The sequence below is a fragment of the Hemicordylus capensis genome, chromosome 1 (assembly GCF_027244095.1).
Source record: "Hemicordylus capensis ecotype Gifberg chromosome 1, rHemCap1.1.pri, whole genome shotgun sequence".
Lineage (NCBI taxonomy): Eukaryota > Metazoa > Chordata > Lepidosauria > Squamata > Cordylidae > Hemicordylus > Hemicordylus capensis.
This window is the reverse complement of record NC_069657.1, coordinates 73,015,301-73,040,742: the sequence shown is the minus strand read 5'-3', so window position 1 is coordinate 73,040,742 and position 25,442 is coordinate 73,015,301. Positions and strand designations below refer to the sequence as shown.

General features: G+C 41.6%; 1 protein-coding gene across 1 annotated transcript in view; it reads right to left on the bottom strand.

The window, feature by feature from the left end:
* LOC128352414 (cytosolic phospholipase A2 beta-like) overlaps window positions 1-25,442 on the bottom strand; it is a 64,062-nt gene that overhangs the window by 9,000 nt on the left and 29,620 nt on the right. Inside the window, exons 10-18 of the mRNA XM_053313015.1 lie at window positions 24,140-24,267; window positions 18,917-19,067; window positions 13,370-13,382; window positions 12,499-12,634; window positions 9,388-9,524; window positions 7,833-8,055; window positions 5,984-6,101; window positions 2,220-2,357; window positions 1,217-1,318 (exon numbers count right to left, since the gene is read on the bottom strand). Coding sequence (XP_053168990.1) covers window positions 1,217-1,318; window positions 2,220-2,357; window positions 5,984-6,101; window positions 7,833-8,055; window positions 9,388-9,524; window positions 12,499-12,634; window positions 13,370-13,382; window positions 18,917-19,067; window positions 24,140-24,267 — 1,146 coding nt within the window. The remainder of the gene's footprint in view (window positions 1-1,216; window positions 1,319-2,219; window positions 2,358-5,983; window positions 6,102-7,832; window positions 8,056-9,387; window positions 9,525-12,498; window positions 12,635-13,369; window positions 13,383-18,916; window positions 19,068-24,139; window positions 24,268-25,442) is intronic.

The following is a 25,442-nucleotide window of genomic DNA, read 5'->3' as shown; positions in this document are numbered from 1 at the left end:
GAAGTGAAGGACTATGCTCTGTCTCTTGTCTCAATGACATAGGACAGACTAGTGAGTCAGAGGGCTAGAGGGTCAAGACATTGGTCATCCCTTCTCTACTGCTCTGACACTATCCCTTTGATATCTAGATTGCTAATCTCAGGGACTTCCTGCCTGCCTGCCTGCCACTTCCTCTTTCCTTTTTCTTTTTCTTCCCTTCCTTCTACCTTGCAACATGCAAGCTCCTATCTCCCTGCACCATGTGTGCAGAGATGCAGAATCCATCTGCATCCAGCTAGATAGATAGATTAGAGATCCTAACTCCTCACTTTCCTATCTAGAATGGAGTTCTCTAATAAATACTCATATTGATTTTGAAACTATGAACTAGCTCCAAGTTATTTTACTCTCAGTATACATGCATGCCTAACCATATTCCGCTGTGTTGTGCCTCTGTGCACTCTGCTATAATGCAAAAGGGTTTCTCTTACCAGAAAGAATTCCCAAGAAATGCTGGGGATGCACCCAGTGAAGTGCGGACAAAGCTCTGGACTGAGGCGGAGACAGAGGTGGACTTAGGGACCTTCCTTCTCCTTTTAAAAAGTCCTGAAGAGTAACACCATGCACCTGAGTATGTCACCAGTCCTGCTCACTAACACAATGATGCTCAAACATTTACCCCACCCAGGACCAGTCTGCCCATTAAAGTCAGCTAAGCGCCCGCTTAGGGCACAAAGCCAGCAGGGAAGGCAGCAGCCAAGGTCCTGTGGAAGCCACATTCGCTGCCCTCCGCCCCTCCCCATGGCTGCCTGTTCACCCACCCTCCTGGCCATGCTCTGCAATATTACACAATCACTAGGGAAAGACGTTCTCGAGGTCAGGGAGGACAGGCACATGCTCCCCAATACCTACCACCTGCTGTGGCCAGAGGGTGCCTGGCTGGGTGACAAGACGGTGGGGGTCGCTGGTCGCCAGCCTTGCCGGCTTTGTGTCCTAATTCTAGCCACCATGTACATCTCCAGGGTTTACTGTATTATCACAGCAAAAGCTATATAAATTATACTAGTATTCCACAGGTAACAGCAATGGCATGGCAGCTGATTTTGTCACTCACATTGATTAAAAGACCAAAAGCAGGAGAGGCAAGATGTTATCTGTCTTCATCTCTCCTTTCAAATGCACAGAACAGCTGTGCAAGGAATAAACTAAGGAATAAAGTCAGTAGTGAAGCTCTTACTCTCTACCATGTCTTTGACCCATCGTTCCCAAAACTCTTCTGGTGATGAGGACCAGTACAAACCATCCAGCAGATTTGGAGAGAAAATATTCGTCCAGATGCCTGCAAGTTCAACCACACAGGGAAAACAACTGTATCAATTCAAATTAATCGAGATAATCTCTCTCCAGTCAAACGTACATGATTCCAAAAGCAATGTACACAAAAACAGCAAACTACTTTAAATATTGACTCATGTCAGCTGACTTATTAAGTATCATGGTTTAAAGAGCAATACTGTGATCTAGCACCAGTTGTCACTGTTGGAAGTGAAGGACTTTGTGCTGTCTCATGTCTCAGTGACAGAGGGGGACAGATTAGTGAGTCAGAGGGCTAGAGGGGTTAAGACACTGGTCACCCCTTCTCTACTGCTCTGACACTATCCCTTTGATATGTAGATTGCTACTCTGAGGGACTTCCTTCCTTCTTGCCTTGCCACTTCCTCTTCCTCTTTTTTTCTCCCTTGCAATATGCAAGCTCATCTCCCCTGCACCATGTGTGCAGAGATGCAGAAACCATCCCTCTGCATCCAGCTACATAGGTAGATTAGAGATCCCATCTCTCCACTTTAATATCTAGAATGGAGTTCACCAATAAAGACTCCTTATATAGATTTGAAACTATGAACTGGCTCCAAGTTTATTTTACTCTCAGCATACATGCATGCCAAGGCTTTCATTATGGTCCGAATCAGTCCAAATCCAAATCGAATCAAAGCAAATACAAAATGAATCTGGGGTGATTTGGAAGGGGTAGATTTGGATACAAAACAAATCAGGGGTGATTTGTTTTGGGCACAAATAGAATTTTAAAAACTCTATTTGTCCACATCCCTATTAAAAACAACATAAGGGATCCTGATATAATTTCATTGCAGCACAGTTTGTGGGGGAAACAAAACCAACAGCCAAGAATCACATAAAAATTGATATTCCCTGTTTTTTCCAATTTACCACATGATTACCTTCCAGAAAACAAATCCGGGATTCTGGGAGCTTCTTCACTATTTTCCCCATGAAGAACTGACTATCAAAATCTTCTGTGCGAATGCTGGTGCCATATTTCAAAAACCCCACTTCATAAGGAGAAAATTCCACCCATTCTGCAAATAAAATGGTATAGAAGATACTATATAGTCTTTATAGAGATATAAAGATTATTAACATAAACACTGAACAAAAAAAGGACCAAGCAGACAGCCCCAACAGATGTCCCAGTTTCACCACAAAAGTTGTATCTGTGTGCAATACCTTCGTAAGAAGAAATAACTAATGGTCAGTGCCCTACTTTGTATAGTACCAAATGTCAAAAACTGAATATCAAAGGTGGTGTGAAAATATCTCTTCTATAATAGCCAGAAAAATATTACGAATTATATCCTGGAGGACAAACCATAGGTAATTTCATGCAATACTGCAATTGTTTCTTAATTCATCTGTAAATTATATCTTACACTTTGAACCACCAGTTTTCATTACAAACGTTAGCAGTGGGCATGGAGACAGACTTGGCTTCTCAATGAAAGGAAGTTGTTTATTTTAAAATAAGTATTAAAGCCATTGGTACAGACAGCATGAAAGCCTTCGACTGACTATAACAGCAACTGTTTAAAATGTACTTCCCATTAGGTTTAAAAAATCAAATTTTTCTTTAAATCAGTGGAGACCCATTTTAATTGGTTGGGCTGCAAATTAAGTATGCACTCATTCATTCTGAGGATATTTCGGTTCTTGCATAATCGGAAATAGAAAAGAAATGTTAGAGATGGCCACTCACTGGCTCACAGACTGTGCAGGGCAACATGAGTGGTTGGAGCACCACCCACACTGCGAATGATTTTCCTCTCCAACATAACATTATTGGGCACCATGTCATACAACTGCATTTGTGCAGCAAAACCATCCTGTTGCACAACACCATTGGCAGTATTTACACAGATGCAGCAGTGCAACATACCCACAAATGTGAGCCACAGTGGAAATACTTTTACTTCTTTCAATATTGCAAAAAACAAACAAACAACCCATTGATATTGAGGTTTTGGTTACATGTGGATTTTTAAAAATTTAATCAATCACTTTGTTAAATGGCAGGCAATTAACTACAACTCTTTGTTTGACACCTCTAATTTAAAAAAAAAATCACTCACAACTACTACTATGTTTTAACATACACTGAGAACCAGTGCAATCTAGAGTTTGGACATATGGTTAGAGTTTGAGACCATGAGTGAAGAAACTCAGATCTGAATCGCACTCAGACATGAAGCTCACTATCTCTCGGTCTAGCCCCATCAAGTTCACCGTGGGGAAAAGGATAAAATGGTGGGGAGAACACTCAGTACACCTAAGTTCCTTGGAAGAAGGATGGGATAGAAATGTAAAATAATTATAATGGCTGACATACTGTGCAAGCGTACATCAGGCTAGTAACATTGTGTCTGCACAATATCAGCCACAGATATTTAGTCCCCTCTGTGTGCTAGGAGCAGCACGTCAACAGTCTTATCTTCTATCTGGAGATTTATGGGCCACATCTGCTTACTGATAAACATTTCTCATGGTACGTTCACTCAGCTAAAATCAACCCATGTCTGGTTTGGCTTGAGGGGAGAGTATAATTTTATATGGCATCTGGCTGCAATGGTAAAATGTGGCAGCCTGATAACTGGAGGATATGGCAACAGATGTGCAAATATCAGTACCAATTTTGTCAACTATATGTAATGTCCATTACCATACTACCCTTTGTTTACAGAATACACTTGGCAAAAACACATTTGCCTAAAAATAGTCATGTGTGGAGCTGGTTTTAGTCATACTAATGTACCCTCATCAACTAATGGACTTTGTCCCAATTTCACAGATTTGGAACTGGGTTGGGGCATATAGAATAAGTAATCTGCTGAATGGCACACTCATTATCTAGCCCACAAGTTGATCCTCCAATACGGGGTGACACTGGTGCGGCTGTACTTCTTGCATGTGAGCTACAGGCAGCCCATCTACCAATGTTGATACTAATACTGGTGCAGGTTGATGAGAATGTGAGACAAAGGGTGGGGGGGCGGGAAGGCTGAAAAAGAAGTCCTATAGCTTAAATACTATAGCAAGCCTTTCTCCTCTGCATCTGCTCCTCTGCACTGTGTTAGTAACTTGAAGTGGTTAAGAGAATATGTGCAAGACCACTCCAAAATGATTGGAACACAGATCTTTTCAGCCAGTGGCACAGTGGCCCTGGTTCACCCTGCTGCCAGTGCCTCCCCAGCCACGCCCCCTGCATCAGGCGCAGGGGATGTGGTTTCGCTCACAAATGGGGCCACATACCCCATTTGCGAGCAAATTTTGGCCAGCGCTGCATTCGCAGTGAGGCCAGGAGTGGCTCTCCCTGCTTTAAAAGACTGGGAGATGTGTTCCTGGCCAGGCTGGGAAGTCGGCGCTGGCTACGCTTCTCAAAAATAGAGCCATGCAGGGAGTGACGCCAGGGGCATGGCTGGGGTGCACAGCGCAACCCCTGAGCGAAGTGGCCTTGGTTATTTGAACCTGTTCATACAATGGTGGCTCTGCCCGTTTTTTCAGCCTTGTTTTAACATTCTGTTCCCTTCCCTTCTCTCTATCTTTAAAATGTTCCCAAATACAATGGGTTTCATTATTTCCATCTAAAGGATTTCATTCAGTGCTTGAGATATTAAAATGTGGAAACAATCTGTTGAGTGTGTGGGATAGATATTAAAAAGGCTATGCCCCAAGTGCTCCCAGAGTACAGCAGTAATAATAATAATAACAGTAACAATGTCACAATAAATATGGGTTACTATGAATACAATAATAAATTATCCAAATTTTAACCCGATGAGAATTACTGGAAGAGTTTAATCAATGGAAACAGAATGGTCTGAGTAGGGTTTTGTTTTGTTTTTTAGGGTGTTTTTTTAAAAAGAAGGAGCACTTATTAAAATAAGATATTACAGGAAAGAAATATGGGCACAAGATGTAGGGCATCACATTAATTTTAAGTGGGAATATACATGGACAGAAAGTCTTGAGTTTTCGTTATATGCCACACCACAAGAGAATTGTATTAAAATTAATACTTATTATTATTATTATTATTATTATTATTATTATTATTATTATTATTATTTTAAAATTTGTTGTAAGTCACCCCATAACAAGTTGTTCTCTGGGCAGCTCACAACATGGGTAATGAGCTACTGGCATAACACACCTCAGAAATTATTTAAAATTGCAGGAACCTATAACAGTTTACAATGGAAATTTAATAGGGAAGTGGGGACATTTTATCATTTGCCATGGACTTGGCAATATACTCAGCAATTTTGGCAGATATTATAAATATGATTTACAGGATTACAAGTTATCTTCTGTTGCACTCAAGCATTTTTTCTATTAAGTTATGCTAAGTACACAGTACACTGAGTAAAACATTTAGATGCAGCAAAATACTGGAAAACAGATGTGGTGCCAGAGATAAGAGCATCAGAAACAAAGTTGCATGACTATGTAGTAATAGTTCAATGTAGTAAACAGAATATATATTCAAAGAAGAGAGGCAAAATAATAATCTTTCTAGAGAAATAGCATTTGCTTATTACATAATGGGGAAATGAAATCCATGTAAACGTTAAATTATGTACATGCTTTTGAACTGTTGGAAATTGTTACAAGAACAAACATTTTAAATAATACTATATGTGCACACACCTACCTCTGAAGTCAAAAGTGCTTACAAGTTTCTCTTTGACATTTATGACTGTGTAGATGGGCAAAGGGTTCTGGCCCCGATTCAAAGCTGCACGTTGTTCTGAAAGTTTATTCTTATTTGCCTAATATCAAATAAATTTGGGGGAAATTTGGAATAAATGTGAAAAGTTACACATTCAAGTGTAATTTTAAAAACACAAGCCCACACGCTCTGCAGCAATATGTACAGCAAGAGACAACACAGAAACTAGTCAATAGAAAAAAGAGTAGGGATGTGCTCAAAGTGTTTCAGCACCTCTATTTCCAGGTGCCGAAATGCTTCGAGAGCCCCAGCCAAATTGTTTCGGCAGGGGGTGAGCAGGCACTTTAAAGGGAGGAAGGCAGATCTTACCTGCCTCTCCGCTGCAGCTCTGCTGCCCCCCCCCCCAGCCTAGAGTGGCGCTGTTTGTATGAAGTGGCTGGGCTCTCTGTTTGCTGGCTGCATGACATCTGAGCATGTGCGGACACCATCTTGAGTGCTCATTGTTGCTGACCATTCAAGATGACATGCTCAGACACCATTTCCTGCTGGGGAACCAGGGAACTTCTTGTCCCTAAGCAAATACAGCCAGCAAACATAGAGACTGGCTGCTTCATACAAACAGCGATGCTCTGGGGAGGCAGAGCTGTAACGGAGAGGCAGGTAAGACTTGCCTTCCTCCTTTTAAAGTGCCCACTCTCCGCTGCTCCGGATGTGCAGAAAACACTTCGTGCACATCCCTAAAAAAGTTGATCATCCCATGAAACTGATTGCCAGGAAATTTAAGGCTGACAAAAGGAAGAATTATTCACATGGTGCATAATTAAGAGATTGCCTCCTTTGCCATTAACCCTGCCACCTATTAAGAACTTTTGGGGAAGTGGGCCTTTTCTATGGCTGCCCCAGGGCTTTGGAATATGCTACCAGTCAAAATAAGAGCTTCTTCATCTCTAATTGCTTTTTAAAAGACCCTTAAGACACATCTGTTCCTCGGGCTTTTAATTAAAATTAATTTTAAACTGTTTGTTTGATTGTTTTATTCTGTGACATTGTTTTGCTTCTGTGAAATTGTTCTGTGAATTTGTTTTTATTCTGTGAAATGGTTTTAATTTAATGTTTCATATTTGCATTTGGATTGTGTACACCGCCTGGAGATACATATAACAGGAGTATATAAACATGATTAATAAAATATTCTACAGAATTCTCTGCCACAGGATATGGTGGTGGGCACTAGCTTGAATTGCCTTAAAAGGGGATTAGACAAATTCATGGAGGACAAGTCTATCAATGGCTACTAGTCTGATGGCTATAGGCCACCTCCAGCCTCAGAGGCAAGATGATCCTAAATACCAGTTGCAGGGAAGCAACAGTAGAAGAGAGGACATGCTCTCACCTCTTGCCTGTGGGCTTCTGAGGCATCTGGTGGGCCACTGTGGGAAACAGGTTGCTGGTCTAGATGGGCCCTGGGCCTGATCAAACAGGTCTGTTCTTATGTTAAACACGTGATACTTGAGTGATATTACAGAAGTGCTCAAACCACTGACTCAGAAGTAGTGGCACTGCCATCTACAGAACTGTCCCATGGTATGTAGTTAATGGTGTTTGCAAACCAGAAGATTGCCAAAAGAAGACGACTTCCCTTGCAAAGAGATAGCTTAATTCAAAGCCCCTTTCTTTTCTGACACAAAACACTCCACACACAAACAGGGCTCCTCAACAGATCAGGGAAATCCTTGTTTATACAGATCTCCATCATAGACCTTAAATGCTCAATAGCCCCTAACTTAGGCTAAACAAGAAGAATAACCTTCCCAAATCACATCAAACATACACCATCATGGAGGACGCCTTCTTGAACGAGGGCCCAGAGACATGTAAAAGATGGAATGTGTCCCATTTCAGCCCGCTCAACCAGCTCTTTGTGATAGTACTTCAACCGTTCAATGGAAATGATGTCCCACTTGCTCTTCAGCATCTGTCTTTTAACTGCTTTGATGGGCTCATCCAGACTTTTATGTGACCAGTCAGGATTTTGGTACAAGTTTGTCATCGTCCTAAATGGGAAGAAATCAATCTTTAGAAAACAAGGACTTGTCTGTTAATAGCATTCACAGAACATTTATTTTTCATATAACATTCTTGTTATTTGTAGAAATGCTACAGAACCAGCCCTTCAAACATGGCTATGAAACTGAGAAGTTAGGGCTACTCAATGCATTATCTTGCAGCCCAGACATCTTTCAAAATGTCAACCTCCTCTCCACCTAGAAACCTCAAAACCAGATGAAAACACATGCCAATTCTCCTGCTGTAACAAACAGCATTAATATAGCCAAAGGAGGAAAACAATAGATAGGTCACAGGCAGACACTACAGAATTTATTAATACAACTGAATTATCCACTGTGTTAGTTATGAAGCTCCTCTCACAGTCAGTGAGAAGAGCTGGCAATGAGGTTAACAGAGCGCTCACTCCGTTAACATCACTTAAGGGGAGGGGGAATTAGGTGGGCTAGCCGCCTTGGAACCACGATGCTCGCCTGCGAGCCCTGTGGTTCTGAGAATCATTAGAAAGCAGGCTAGATTCCCTTAGCCTGCTTTCGCCCCTAATAAAGACAAGTGTTGAAATGTACTGGCATTTCAATTGTATTACTAAATCCTCCTTTGACATTTGCTTGAGATTCACCTTTCTCTTGTTTTTGCTAAAACAGATGGGCAGTGACTCACAGTGGCTGAAACAGAATAAACACAGGTCCCTCAACTTTCTCCACTGCTCCCAGGGGCGTAACTGTAATATGGCAAGGGGAGAGAGTTGTCTGGGGGTCCACTGCCTTGGGGGGCCCCCCAGAGGCAAGTCACATGACTGACTCCCCCAGCCGCACACCCGCCCGGGCTTCCTTCAGTTGTATTAATTCTCCAAAATTGATGTGAGTGTTAAGATCTGGAGTTACCAGAACAGCATGTCTTTCTCTAGTACCATTTAATGACTTGCATTGTCCAGAATTTACAAAATCTTTTAAAAAATAATTTAGGATCATGCTCTATTGTGGCACATAGGTGTTTTATATATATAAATTTTACTATGCTTTTTGTTACCACTATTCAGCCTCATTTAAGATTTCTTTACTTCATGAGCTGAGCTTCAGTGAAGGGGGCGGGTGGCATTTAAAAATCTTGTCTCTGGGCCCACTCCAACCTTGCTGCACCCCTGGGGTTTACATCCTAAAATTCCATTGAATGGGTTGCAATCAATGGAAACTAAGGCTAACATGAGTGCTTAAGTTTTGTTGAATTCAACTTGGCTTCAGCATGCACCATTGTGTCTGAATTATCCACAGGAAAGCTGGGATTCTAATAAAATGTGGGAAACTTTCCTAAATCTTTACCATGTTGATCCAGAAGAAGTGGTGATATAGGAAACACAATCCAAAATGTTCAGTTTTTGGAGACCTAAGAGGTGACCATACAGAGCTGCCATTGCTCGACATCCACCTCCTGTTGCCATAACAGCTACCACCGGGACCTATAAAAATATAAGCAATGTTGCAGGCAGACAAAATATTCTTGAATTCAAAAAGAGAACTCTCAAACATCACAAAATTACCACTCAATAAGCCAAGCACTCCTAAAGTTATTTCATTATATATATAGAAACAATAAAGACAGTGTGCCCCAATGGCTGGATGACTGATGTATAAATAAATGCAATAGTAACTGATCTGTTATTTTAACCCTCCATTTATTTTAACCCTATACACACACACACACACACACACACACACACATATACATATATTTATATACAAATATGTATGTATACTGTATGTGTGTATATGTATGTTTGTGTGTATACACACACACACAACTGGATTTTTAGGCAAAACATCCAACATCAATACTTCCAACAATTGAAACATTTGGCACAATGTAAGCATGCCTGGCACAGAAAGGTTCATGAGATGGAATGGCAAAAGTTATCCAATGCACACTCATCAATGAATGTGTTCCATCAAACTCAGTATGACTTACTTCCAAATAAGCAGAGAGACTGTTACACTGTCAAAGAAACAGAAGTACATTCAAGCCCCACTTCTGACAAGCATTTCCAGCTAAGGCTAGGAAAACACCTGTCTGAACCCTAAAGGTAAACTGTTCTGTCAAGTTGATTTTGACTCCTGGCGCCCACATAGCCCTGTGGTTGTCTTTGGTAGAATACAGGAGGGGTTTACCATTGACTCCTCCCAAGCAGTATGAGATGATGCCTTTCAGCATCTTCCTGTATCGCTGCTACCCGATATAGGTGTTTCACCATCAGGGATTCAAACTGGCAACCTTCTACTTGTTAGTCAAGCATTTCCCTGCTGTGCCACTTAAGGTGATTCGTCTGAACCTTTGGAGGCTGCTATCAGTCAGTGTATATGACACTGAGCTAAATGCACCAATGGTCAGACTTACTTTAAGGCAGCTTTCTGTGTGCCCTACGTATACAGTATACCAAAGCAGAAACCATCATCACAACTGTTGGTTCTGATTTCTCAAATAATGCCATTCACAGCTTCAAACCCTATTTTATGTTGGTCAGTGCTACAGTTTTAAAATGGTTCTAAAAGTTATGTTTTGCATCTTAGAAGCCCCTGAACAGTCCAAAATAATCCTAACCAGTTCATGGCAAAACCTGCCCCTAATTGTAATTACACAAAGGGGCTATTCCCATGATCGGGGAAAATCGGGCTAGGAAAACCTAGCCCGATTTTTCCCGATTGTCAGAACCACTGGGCTCAGCTGTGAGCCCGGTGGTTCTAGACCGGGTAACCCACTCAAAAACCCCTGCCCCCAAACCTGGTTTTCCAGATTGTGAGTAGCTGCGGTGCAGCTTCGCGCAGCGCCTACTCACGAGTAGACCCCCGGAGGGGAGGCAAAAAGCCGCCTCCCAGCTCTGAGGTTCTTGCTAGCATGCCCTGCACGCTCGCGCAGGGCATGCTGGAGCCTGCAGGGGCCAATCAGCCCCCGCTCCCCCCAGCCCCCGCCAGCTCCGTCTCAGAGCCGGCAATCGTTTGGTTGACCGATCCGGCCACCCAGGGCTCCCTCTCCGCTCGCGCGTGGGGAGATGGGGCTTAGCCCGCTCTTCCCGCTCACTGCCACAAACCGGGTCTCAGGGATCATGAGACCCGGCTCAAAGACAAGCAAGTGGGGGAAGGCTCTGTGTATGCTCAAAGGCACTCTCTAGTCTTCTTTGCTACTACCATACTTTACATGTTCCATAGTTTACTCCAAATCTCATGAGAGCAGTTAATAAGAATCAAGTTATACTGATGTTTAAACAATACTTGAATTGTTCTGTTTTGTTTTAAAGCCATGCACTGGTCAGAAAATGAATTATTTTGAGAGTAATGGACTGCTTACAATGAGAGTACATTAAAATAATCAAATCCAGCATACCTATCGGCATCTTTAACTTTTAACTATGTAGATTAATAAATAACCCTACTTTTTTACTTTAATAAATTTTAATAAATTACTTTATTTATTTACTTTAATAAATAACCCTACTTACCCCAACTTTTTTTTTAAAAAAAGGGGTAAAGCAAAATGCAGAATTTTTAAAGTAAAGTCTGCTTACCCCACTAGCATCTTTATATCATTCACTCTGGTAGGCAGAAATACTAAGCCTATTCACAGAAGCAGCCTAACCCAGGCTAGGACAGCCCAGCCTGGGTTAGGCTGTTCATGTGCTGGCACTGCCCACTCACCTAACTCTACTTTTAACCCCACCCTTTAGCCAGGGTCAGGGGCACAAGTGTGTCCTTAACCCCAGTACTGGAATTGTGTGGGTACTGAGGCTGCGTGCCTAGAGCGCCCGACTCCTGGGGAATTCCCACAACACACCACTCTCGTTGCATGGGGATATCCAGAGCATTGTGCATTGTGGGATATCCAGAGACCAGGATGCATTGTCCTAGTCTGCCTCCAGATATCCACTCTGCTCCAAGCAGCATGGATTGTGTGGGAGCGCAATCTGTGCTTCCCACCATCAAGGATAGATCATTGGGGGGTGGGAGGGGAGGTACATTTGGCTCAGCCTTATCCCCCGCCTTCCACCCAGCAGTTGTGTGCATAGCCTCTGCAGAGGAGATGAGACTGCAACATGACGAAGGGCAAGGGGCAGGAGCAGGGGAGGAATAACTAAGATGGAGTTCAGTCTGAAATTGGGTTCAAAACTAGAACTCCATTTACTATGCTACACTGGATTTCATCCAGGGTGTTCAAGGTGCAATATCATATAAAAGTACAGAAGTTTTCTTTTGTGGAAGAGAGCACAGCTGAGTTTGTAAATTTATTGAGGCCCAATAAAATGCAAAGAACAACATTCAGCGGAATCTATGCAGCTTTGATCAAAATGATAGTTTAGATGACTGTAGAATCTCTGTCATCAGGACTTCATATATATATATAATATTTTGGATGTCTTCCAGATCATAAAGAATGTTAGAACACACCTCATCTTCCAATAGGTCTAGTCTCAGATCAAAAAGCTTTTTTAAGGCATCAGCAACTACTCGCTTCCTTTTTTGCAGGAAATCCTGCTCCTCTGCGCACAGTTCATATCCCAAACGCACATCAAGGTCCTGTGGCCTGGAAGAGAGAGAAGCCATGTCATCAGCTAGGCACATACACACTTCTCCCCCCCCCTCCCCCCGTAGGGAAGGTGCATTTTACAGTAGGTGCATTTCACAAACAACAAAGAGTCTTCAGTCATATCTACAACCAGAAAAACCAGCCTCTCAACTGAGTTGCTGATCAGTAGTTTTGATGCCATCGCTTGGTTGTTTTGGTAGTTTTGATGCCATCATTTGGTAGTTTTGATGCCTTGGTTGCTGGTCATTTTGATGCCATTGCTAACCCTAACTCTTGCTAACTGGGCAAAGAAGCACCTTTTAATGTGGTGATTCTCTTTATTTAGCAGGCGGAGAGCAAATGGCCCCATCCACCCCCAGCACAGTACCTCCAGTGACTGTTGCTGATGTCTATCTTGTGTTTCTTTCTAGATTGTGAGCCCTTTGGGGACAGGGATCCATCTTATTTATTTATTATTTCTCTATGTAAACTGCTTTGCAGACTTTTGTTGGAAAATGGTATATAAATATGTTAATGTGTTGTTGGTTGCACAGCAGGTGCTCAGCTGATATGCAACCAGATGATGTACTGAGCAGATTGCAGGAGTGTCTCTGCATACAAATGTGTAACTACAGTTAACCAACAAATGGGTTTGTACTGCAGTTTTGTACTGCAGGGCCAATGCCTGCTTGGATCAGCTAACTGATCACACATGGTATTTGAATGGAATAGGATTACATCCAGTGGACCCACCCCTGGCTGCTCCCTATACACATGGCACTGTTGTGCAAGCAGGTGAAACATCCCTGCTTTGTTCATGCTCCAGAAGCAATCTGGAAGAGAAGAAACATGTCGCTGGTCAAGAAGTGATCTTGAAGAGAGGAAACACAATCATTTCCGGAGCACAGGCAGTGCAGGGGTGTTTTGCCTGCTTGCTTAGCAACGCACATCTAGAGTAAGACGTGGTAAGTTATGAATGAGCTCCAGTCACATCCTTGCAGTCCCTTTCTACAGGACATATATGCTTCAGCAGTGAGGATGTCAGCCAGTTTCATTTGAATGAATCATATTTTTGACAGGGGGCGTAGTTTCACCCATAATGAGAAATCGAAAAAAATCCAAAACCACCAAGAGACATTCACTACTTAGGGGAGAAGTTAGAGAGAGACTGCCCCAGAACAATTAAGTTGCAGGCAGAGGCCTCATTTTATACATAGGTTTAAATCACTAAAATACAGTACATTCTAGGAGTCTTTTTAATGGTTACTTTTTGCCATATTTACCCAAATAGAAGACTCTGAATTTAAGACTACTCCCTTTAAAAATAAATTTAGGTTATACCTGTATTTACACAAAAGGAAGAGGATTCTGAATTTAAGACAACCCTCTGATTTCTAACATCAAGGAACTTGGGGGTGGGGGGAACCTAGTCTTGGATTCAGCTAAACATAGTATATCACATAAGCACTAGAAACACAGCTGCTCCTAAAGAATCCTCACATGTAGTCTGAAACTGCCCTCTCTCACTGCATGCAAACACATGTTGCGAGTCTGAGGCCTGATCTACCCGTGCAGTTCAATGATATGGAAATGGGTGGTAGAATCCTGATATGGTAACTTCTTGGACTACTATATCAATCAGATTGCTGGTGGGAGATTCCAGTTTCAAATGCTCCTTCATATTATATTTTTAAAAATCCTCCCTGCAAGTAGAAAACTAGTGCAGGGAGGGAGAGAAGGAAGAGTGGGAATAGATGCTTTTCCATCTGTGCTCATTTTCTTCTTGCAGGGAGTTTGTGTTTGAAGATTCAGCCTCTGGCTAAAGTGATATAGTTCATTGTAACTCCTTATTCTGTTGCAAACGTAGACCAGGCCTAACACAGGGAACATGGAAAATTGGGTAGATAGATACCAATTTGCTTAGCACCCAAGAGAAGCAACCCAAATACAGCGAACAAACACCAAAGAAAGCATAAGGAAGTTAACCCGCAAAATAGGTGCGGCCCCATTTAGCTGACTATTATTTTACAACAATCTGTTTTTTAAGGAAAGAAGCAAGGAAAAGCTTCCCTTCCCTTCTGCATGTCCTCAAGCTAGTAGTGCCATGCAAGGACACATTAAAGGGAAAGAAAATGCTTACCACCCAGTTACCTGGAGGCACATCTCCAGAGCCCCACCCTGAAACCAAACAATATCCATGTAAAGCCTGCATAATTGGATACAAGGAAAAACACAGTGGATACATAAAAGGACAAATAAAATGTGGATGATGTTCCACTTAGGGCTGGCTTGCGCATTACACATTTCAAACTAGGCCAAAGCATGAAACCAGCATTTTCATCATGTATGACAAGGATATATAGGATCCCCTGCCTCTTTGTGTGTGTGTTGGGCAGCAATGTTTGAGTGATCAGGAGATCATTAGGAGATTAGGTGCAGGGTGTTATCAATATGCCAATGACACCCAAATCTGTTTCTCCATATAACCTCCCTGATATCTTAGGTTGAAGCAATGGTCAGGAATGCTTTTTAGCAGCTTTAGCTGATATGACAGCTGTGTCAGTTTTTTCAGATAAACATCCTTAAAAGAGTGGTGCATATGTTGATAACATCCAAACTTGACTACTGCATTGCCCTCTGTGCTGGGCTGTCTTTGTATGTATTCCAGAAACTTCAACTGGTGTGGAATGCAGCAGCCAGGCTGATCTCTGGGACTACCTGAGAAGACCACATTACTCCTATTTTTAAAAGAACTTCTTCGTTGCAATAGATCCAAAGAGAGTGGCTTTAGATGTTTAACAGGGTCTTGTTTTCATGGTTTTATGTAACAAAGGCCTATGTATCTCCCTGTGGAAAAATTAGGGGAATCCATACTTTTCCCCACAGGGAAGAAGCACCTGCTTTAGCCATCACATAGAAATGCAAAAATAGCATATCTGCTCCTCCACCGCTTGCCGCCACTTCCTGAATCGATGGAACTCCTCCCAGCTATCTTCGCGCACTGGTGGCGTTCTCCCCATCTGCTCTCATGCGACGCCGATACGCAAATGGCTGCCACGCTGCACAGAGGCAATGTGCATGTTGGCATCATGCAAGGGCAGCTGGAGAAGAGCACCGCCAACACTTGAAGATAGCTACGAAGAACGCCACTGATTCAGAAAGTGGCGATGAATGGCAGAGGAGCAGATATGCACCTGCTCTCCTCAATTTTAAAGATGCTGGTTTCAACCCGTACTTCGAATCATGATTTGTACACATCCCATTTGTGCCACTGGCGGGGTTGCCACCGAAGGGGTGACACCAAAGCAGGTCGCCCCTTTGTGGGAGCCACTTTGGGGGATAACGAGTATGAGGGCCTGGCTGTTTGGCTCAGGATTCTCTATGGGTATGTAAAGATGGGTGGGTATTTTAATTCGGCTTCTGTTTGAAATCCTGGGTGAGTTCAGTTTTAATCTGCCTGGGTCTGTCTGGAGATGGGGAGAGAGAGGGCATATCCACTGATTATGGGGCAGTGGTGGTGGGGAACTGAACTATTCCAGTGGTGGTGGGGAACTGAAGTAACATTGACACGTCAGCAGGCCATTGCGGGAGAAGGGAAATCAGAAACCTAATTTACGGGGGCTAAAGCGGTGAGGTAGATGACTAGAGTGCAAGTGGAGAAAGACTCAACTCGAATCTGACAGATTATTACACAGAACGCATTTGAAGATTATGCATGTGGCAAAGCAGCTATTCTTTTCCTCCCGTATCGCGTCTGCAAGTTCACGTCTGGTTGAGCTGTTCGGGGTTGTGAAGGGGCTAATGTGAGCCCCTTCCCACTTGAATCAGTACTTGGAACCAACAATTACTCACTATGACATTTTTAATGAGTTTTTTCTGGACAAAATCTCTCATATTCATGCTGACTTAGTTCAAACTCCACAATTGTTACAGAGTCTGATGCCGAGGTGTCCAGCATCTCCTCTTATGTGATGACCCTGGATCAATTTCAGTTTGTGACTCCTGAGGATGTTGACATGTTGCTCAGAATGGTGCAGCCTACCACCTGCCATCTTGTTCCTTGCCTGACATGGCTTATACTACCTGGCACGGAGGCTGTTGTAGAGGGCCTGGCAGAGATTATAAATGCTTCTCTGAGGGAGGGCAGGATGCCTCCTTGTCTGAAGAAGGCAATCATTAGACCGCTTCTGAAGAAGCCAGCCTCGGATCCCTCAGAGTTAAGCAATTACAGGCCTATCTCCAACCTTCCATGGCTGGACAAAGTGATTGAGAAGGTGGTGGCTCCAGGCAGTCTTGGAGGAAACTGATTATCAAGACCCATTTCAAACTGGCTTTCGGGCAGGCTATGGGGTGGAGACTGCCTTGGTCGGCCTGATGGATGATCTCCTATTGGGAATTGACAGAGGAAGTGTGATGCTGTTGGTTCTTTTGGCTCTTTCAGAGGCCTTTGATACTATTGACCATGGTATCCTTCTGGAACGTCTGAGGGGACTGGAGGTGGGAGGCACTTTGCAGTGGTTCCGTTCCTACCTCACGGGCAGATTCCAGATGGTGTCTCTTGGAGACTGTTCTTCAGAATCTGAACTTTTATGTGGTGTCCCTCAGGGCTCCATATTGTTTCTGAAGTTGTTTAACATCTACATAAAACCACTGGGAGAGATCATCAGGAGATTTGGTTCAGGGTGTTATCAGTATGCTGATGACACCCAAATCTATTTCTCCATGTCAACATCATCGGGAGAAGGCATAATCTCCCTAAATGCCTGCCTGGAGGCAGTGATGGGCTGGATGTGGGATAACAAACTGAAGTTGAATCCAGATAAGACTGAGGTGCTTATTGTGTGGGGTCAGAACTCGGGAGACAATTTTGGTCTGCCAGTTCTGGATGGGATCACGCTTTCCTGGAAGGAACTGGTACGCAGACTGGGGGTGCTTCTGGAGCCGAACCTCTCCCTGGTGTCCCAGGTAGAGGTGGTTACTAGAGGTGCTTTCTATAAGCTTCACCTGGTACACCAGCTGCGTCCATTTCTTGAGATGAACAACCCCATAACAGCGGTACATATGCTGGTAACCTCTGGGCTGGACTACAGCAATGCGCTCTATGTGGGGCTGCCTTTGTGCATAGTCCGGAAACTGCAGTTGGTACAGAATGTGGCAGCCAGGATGGTCTCTGGGACATCTAGTAGAGACCATATTACTCCTGTGTTGAAAGAACTATACTGGCTGCCGATAAGTTTCCAGGCAAAATACAAGGTGCTGGTTATAACCTATAAAGCCCTAAACAGCTTGGGCCCTAGGTATTTAAGAGACCATCTTCTTCACCATGAGCCCCACTGCCTGTTCAGATCATCTGGAGAGGTTCCTCTGCAGTTGCCGCCAACTTTTCTGGTGGCTACTTGGGCACAGGCCTTCGTTGCTGCCCCTGGGCTTTGGAATGTGTTCCCTGTTGGAATTAGGGCCTCTGCATCTCTGGCAAGTTTTAAAAAGGCACTGAAGACATATTTATTCACCCAGGCTTTTAATTAGATTGATAGTTTTAATACTTTTAATGTTGGGTTTTAACTGATTTTAATGTTAAGGATTTTAATGTTTAAATGATTTTAATTGTAAACCACTCTAAGATAAGAGTTTCGGGCAGTACAGAAATATGTTAAATAAATAAATAAATAAATCCCTACTTCATTGTTCTAAGCAACATTTATTATTTATATACCACCTGATATACGTATCTCTAGGTGATGTAAAATGAATTTCATCAGGATGTGTGTCAAGATGTCCTTGAGAATATTGCTGAAACATCCCGGCCTGTTCTCTGCTTCACTGATATACATTTGCCATATAAGATAAATTTTTTTGTCAAACATTCTTCCATCACCATTTTATATATGTCATAACAACAAAGACTTCACCATCTATTTATTACTTCAGTGCACAATGACCCAAGTTATTACCGGACAAGAAACAACAAAAAATTGGACAATACTTCTAAAACCTAATCCAAAACACATCATGGATATTATGCAAATATGTTTACTTTGCAAACTTTATTTTGCACATACATTTTATATGTATTTAATGAACAATGTGGTCTACCCATAGAACCTGGATTTAAAAAACAAAACAAACATAGAGAATTAGTCCACTATCAGGATTTAAGTACCTGGGTAATATTTATGTTTGGTTTATATAAAGCTGAATAAATGTGCTATTCATGTATTGATTGCTTGGGGTGGGGGGGAACAGTTTCATTTTTGTTAAACAAAAAAATAATATTGTGTAATGAAGATCAGGCAGCTTTACAGGTGTCCATCAAGGGTGAAAACTGATTAAAAGAAGCCACACTTGCCTCCTTCACTGGTAAGTCTATGTTGACTTCTTGTCCCTCTGGAAGAAATTTCAAGGGTAGAACTAAAGAATAGCCTGAATCATTCTCCTCCTTGCAAGAAATATTCTGGGGAGTTTAAAAACAACAACCATATAATATCATTGCAACACAAATACTGAAAAACAAACATCTCTAAGACTACATTTATTTTACTTTTTATTTAACCTACCTAATGGCGCAGCGGGGAAATGACTTAATTAGCAAGCCAGAGGTTGCCGGTTCGAATCCCCACTAGTATGTTACCTGCACTATGGGAAACACCTATATCGGGCAGCAGCTGTACAGGAAAGATGCCAAAAAGGCATCATCTCATACTGTGTGGGAGATGGCAAAGGAAAACCCCTCCTGTTTTCTACCAAAGACAACCACAGGGCTCTGTGGTCGCCAGGAGTTGACACTGACTCGATGGCACACTTTACCTTTACCTTGCAGCTACAAAATGGGTGAAGGAAATTTACAGGTACATGCAAAGACAACCTTTGGACTTGCAATGCAACCCAAAGAGAGTTGATCAGCAAGCAATCTGATTCAGAGACATTTCTCAATCTCTTCATTTTGCCCAGTTTTTCTTCACTAAAGTATTTTAAGCAATGCTGTCAGCAAAGTCAGTTTTTTAAGCTTTCAGCCAAATTAGCCATCACTTTAATCACGTTCTTGGACGTGGAATTCTTGTTTTTGTTCTCTCTTTGAGGGGGGCTAGTCACTGTACTACCAGATCCCCTCCACTCAAATACATTATCAACTCCTCTTCTCTCTGCCTTCCTTTTTCTGTCTCAGGTCTCTGACCTTTATTTGACTGAGTACATACTCCCCATCCACCAAGTCCTGCTATGCTGCCTCATCGTGGCAGTGGTGTGTTCCTGGGAGGGATCAGCAAAGTACGCCGGGAGGTATACTCCTAGTAGGGTCACCCAAAGGGCGAAGGTCATCCCAGATGCCCAGCTAAAGCAAGCAGGCACCTATACTGGGCAGCAGCAATATAGGAAGGTGCTGGATGCAGACGATCACTTCTGCCACTTCTGTGACAACGACAAAGGCATCATTTCATAGTGCGTGGGAGGAGGCAATGGTAAACCACTCCTGTATTTTACCAAGAAAACCACATGGATAGACAAAATAGAACGATTGTCGATTGACAATGTAGTGCCGGATGATTGGCCAGCGTGGTGTAATGGTTAGAGTGCTGGACTAGGACCGGGGAGACCCGAGTTCAAATCCCCATTCAGCCATAATACTAGCTGGGTGACTCTGGGCCAGTCACTTCTCTCTCAGCCTAACCTACTTCACAGGGTTGTTGTGAAAGAGAAACTCAAGTATGTAGTATGTAGGCTCCTTGGCTGAAGAGCGGGATATAAAAGTTAATAATAATAATAATAACAACAATAATAATAATAATAATAATAATAATAATAATACTGAGGAAGAGCTTAGGATCTCTCAGAGTACTGATGGTGTTTATGACGTGATTACATTAAAGCCTTTTGGACATCTAGCAGCTGATGTTGCCATGCAGGAAAAGAAAATCCAAAGCTGCAAAGACAGGATTACAATGGGAACGTGGAACGTAAGAAACATGAATATGGGAAAGCTCGACACAGTGAAAGATGAAATGAATCGACTACAGATTGACATCTTGGGCATCAATGAATTCAAGTGGACTGGAATAGGGCACTTTCAGTCAGAAAATCATACCGTTTACTACTCGGGACATGATAAACAAAGAAGGAATGGTGATGCTTTCATAATCAGGAAGGATATAGCAATGACAGTACTTGGGTACAATGCGGTCAATGACAGACTAATATCAATTAGATTTCGTGGACAACCCTTTAACATGGTAATTCTTCAAGTCTATGCCCAAACAACTGATGCAGAAGAAGAGGAAGTTGATGAGTTTTATGCTCAAGTCCAGTCTGAAACTGACAGAACATGCAAGCAAGATGCTGGTGGTTGGAGACTGTAATGCCAAAGTTGGAAAAGATAAGGAAAACACAGTCGGCCTATATGGCCTAGGAAACAGAAATGAAGCAGGAGAACAACTTATTAGTTTTTGTCAAGCCAATGATCTCTTCATTGCTAACACATTCTTCATACAACCAAAGCGGCGCCTATACACATAGACATCACCAGATGGAGTACACAGAAATCAAATTGATTACATTATTGGTGCAAGGAGGTGGAAGAGCTCAGTTATAACAGCAAAAACATGGTCGGGGGCCAATTGTGGAACAGATCACGAACTGCTCATATGCAAGTTCCAAGTCAAGATAAGGGGAGAAAGAAAGCTATCCAGCTTCCACGATATGATCTTCCATGATATGACCCACCATTTTCAAGGAAAACATCAGGAACCACTTTGAAGTTCTGAACCTCTTTGATAGGAAAGCAGAGGAACTGTGGAATGAAATCAAAGAAGCTGTTAAGGATGGATGTGAAAAGAGACTGCCAAAGACCAAGAAACAGAAGAAAGCAAAATGGATGTCAGAACAGACAGTGGAAATTGCCAAGAAGAAAAGCCAAAGTCAAGAAAGAGAGAGACCTCAAGAAGGAACTTAATAGGGAATTTCAGAAAGCTGTTAGAAGAGACAAGGAGCAGCTTTACAATGACATCTGTAAAAACAGACATGGAAAAAACCATGAAAGTTCTATTCCAAATGATACCTGTAATTAATACTTTGACCTGTTTTAAATGCTGGCAAAAAGATATCTTAACTTTATTTGGCAAGGGAAAAGACCCAGAATCAATTTTAAAAACTTAACTGATGCTAAAGAAAGAGGAGGTTTTGCCCTTCCAAATTTAAGATTGTATTTTGATGCAGCATGTTTGGTATAGATGAAAGAATGGATAGTCTTAAGAAACCCAAGGATTTTTGATCTGGAGGGCTACGATAGAAGATTTGGTTGGCATGCGTATTTATTTTATGATAAGACCAAAGTACATAGGGACTTTATTAATCATTACATTAGAAGAAGTTTGATAATAGTTTGGGAAAGAAATAAGAAATACTTAGAAAACAAGGTACCTCTGTGGTTATCCCCACTAGAAGCAGTTATGTGTAAAGAAGTGAATATGAAAACCAGATGGCCAACATATAATGAAGTGTTGAATAAGTGTGATAATAAATGGGAACTGAAAAAGGAGGAAGAACTAAAAGATAGAGTGACCAACTGGTTTCAATATTAACAGTTAAATAAGGTTTTTTAAAAAGATTCAAAAATAGGCTTTGAAGAGCAGAGATCAAAATTTGAAATAGAGTTATGTGAAAGTGATATAAAACTAATTACCAAAATGTACAATTTGTTTTTATGTGAAGAAACAAGAGATGAAGTGGTAAAACCAACAATGGTAACATGGGCACAAGATGTAGGTCATAATATTAACTTAGAGGCCTGGGAGAAGCTATGGAACAAAGATCTTAAATTTACAGTGTGTTATAATTTAAAAGAAAATTTAATAAAAATGATGTACAGGTGGTATTTAACACCTAAGAAACTAGCTTTAATGTGTAAAAATGTATCTAATAAGTGCTGGAAATGTAAAGATAGCGAGGGGTCCTTCTATAACATGTGGTGGTCCTGCAGAGAGGTAAAGAGGTTTTGGGATATGATTTATGATGAACTTTAAAAGATTTTTAAATGTGTATTTCATAAGAGACCTGAATCCTTTCTTTTGGGCATAATTAATGAAGAAATCTCGAAAGAAAATAGAAATTTATTCCTGTATCTTACGACGGCGGCTAGAATGGATCTTGCTCAGAAATGGAGATCTGCGGAAATTCCAGCAAAAGAAGAATGACTGATGAAGGCATATGAATATGCAGAAATGGCAAAACATACTATATTAGTAAGAGATAGTCATATAGAAAACTTCGTAGAAGATTGGAAACCCTTTTTGCAGTATATGAAATACAATATGAATTATTAACGGGGGTTGAAATGTAAAAATAACAGTTGGGGAATTTGTTATATTAATGAAACTAATAGCTTACTATGGTGATGAAAACAAGGATTAGGACATAATAACCAGATATATAAATACGAAGAAAATGTTTACATGAGAGCAAATATGGATGTTGCAGTATAACTGTGTTGAAAGATGAATGGGAAGTCACATTGATATGTAGAAAACTAATAAATATAAAGTGCAAAAAGAGAGAGAGAGAGAAAACAATGAAAGTTTTCCAAAAGATCTTTGAACTCAGAAGGAGTTCCAACCACGAATTGGTATGTTAAGGGATTCCAAATGACAGATAGTAACTGATTCAGAGAAGATCAAACAGAGATGGAAGGAGTATATTCAACATCTGTACAGCAGGGACGTCAACATCCAAGATTCTCTAGAAGATATCTCCTACTTGCACGAACCTCTAGTATGGGAAGATGAAGTTAGATTAGCACTCCGGCCATTACCAAGTCAGAAGGCGAAAGGAATGGATGGAACAGCTGCAGAAATATGGCAAGCTTCAGAAGAAGAATCAGTCGAGGCTCTAACTAGTGTATGCCAGCAAATTTGGAGAACGACACAGTGTCCGACAGATTGGAAGAGGTCAGTCTACATACCCATGCCAAAGAAAGGAGACTTAAGAGATTGCGCAAACCATCACACAATATCCTTAATTTCACATGCTAGCAAAATAATGCTCAGGATCATCCAACGTATATTAGAGCCCTACGTGGAAAGGGAAATGCTGGATATTCAAGCTGGTTTCAGAAAAGGACGAGGAACAAGAGACATCATTGCTGATGCACGCTGGATAATTGAGAAAGCCAAAGAATACCAGAAGGAAGTCAATATGAGCTTTATTGACTACAGAAAAGCCTTTGATTGCGTCACATGTCAAGTTGTGGAATATCCTTAGGAAAATGAGCATCCCAGAACATCTCATTGTTCTTATGAGAAACCTATAAACAGGACAGGAAGCCACAGTCCAGATGGAACATGGTTCAACACACTGGTTCCAGATAGCAAAGGAGTAAGGCAAGGCTGTCTTCCAAAAATATGTCCCTGTGAGATACACAGAGGGCTGCAGAGGGAATGGGAGGGGGCTCAGCAAAATCCACCTCTCCCCCATTTGCATTATAGAAAACACACTTTCGCCAGCATGAAGTTAGTCTGGATGTTGGCCAATGACTGTTACCTGAAGCTTGACTTTTAGTACTGGTCCCCAGATCTTTATGCAGTGAAAACAGAAGGAGTTTAAATCTTTGGTTGTCTTCTGTGTTCCTTCATAAGACTCTTGCACAGTAAGCACTACATTTTTCTTTGCTAAAAGGGGGGGAAAGGTAATATTTCAGTTATAAGTTACATATTTGTGCTCCTGAAAGGCAGTGAAAAATATCCTAGTCCACAGAGTTTTCCCTCAGATCTTTCTCCCTCTGCTAATTACTTTAAATTGCTGTTTTATGTTTTCATGGCAGTGATTACTCTATAATGTTTTATTTATTTTTATTTATTTATTTAAAATATTTCTACCCTGCCCCTTCTGTACACTGCTTCTCAGGGCAGCTCACAACAATAAAATAGATACCATGTAAAATAAAACTAACAAAATGAATCAAATTAAGTAAACAAACCTAGTCCCCACTATGCGGATCTCTGGTAGTGATGGGGCCATGAGCATGGCCTGAGAAGATGAGTGGAGGATCCTGGCAGGTTCATATGGGCAAATGTGGTCCAACGGTTACCCTGGCCCCAAGCCATGCAGAGCTTTAAAGGTCAAGACCAGCACCTTGAATCTAGTTTCAGCTGGTCCAGAAGCTTCAGCTGATCCTGAACAATGCTGCAAGGATGCTCATGGGGCAAGTTGCTTCATGAGTGTTGCACCCGTCCTGTGGAAGCTTCATTGGTTACGAGTCTACTACCCTACTTAATGTTTTATCTGCTGCTTATATCTGGTAAGTTTTTAGTTCTCAGTTCTTAGCTTTCTATTAATAACTTTTAATCTAAAACTTTTAAAAATTGTAATTTTAAATGTGGTTTTAAAAACTTGTTTAACTTTATTATTCTTTTATTTTACATTGTAGCTATTTTATTAATGTTGTGAGCCGCCCCGAGCAGTAGTGTTCTGGAGGAGCGGAGTATAAATATTTTAAATAAATAATAAAATAGTTGTTTTACTGGTGATGCAATATGCATAATAGATCTACATCAAATTCTTCTTTCTAGACCTTTTTATTGTGTAAATTAAAAGAATTTAAAAAAACTGCAAATAAGGAACAGACATTTCAACATACAGACGTCCACCTCAGGGTTCCATGTCTCACTGTTTAAAAATCTGGACTCTTATATCCCAGTTATACCACTCTTATAGCAGGCGATGCTGTGAGTCATCGATTTCCACCTTCCCCTCCTTCCCCCACCCCTTTACATGCTAATCAGGTGCCTGATTGGACTTAGGGAGCGTGTTTGGGATATGAGAGTGTGGATTTTTAAACAGTGAG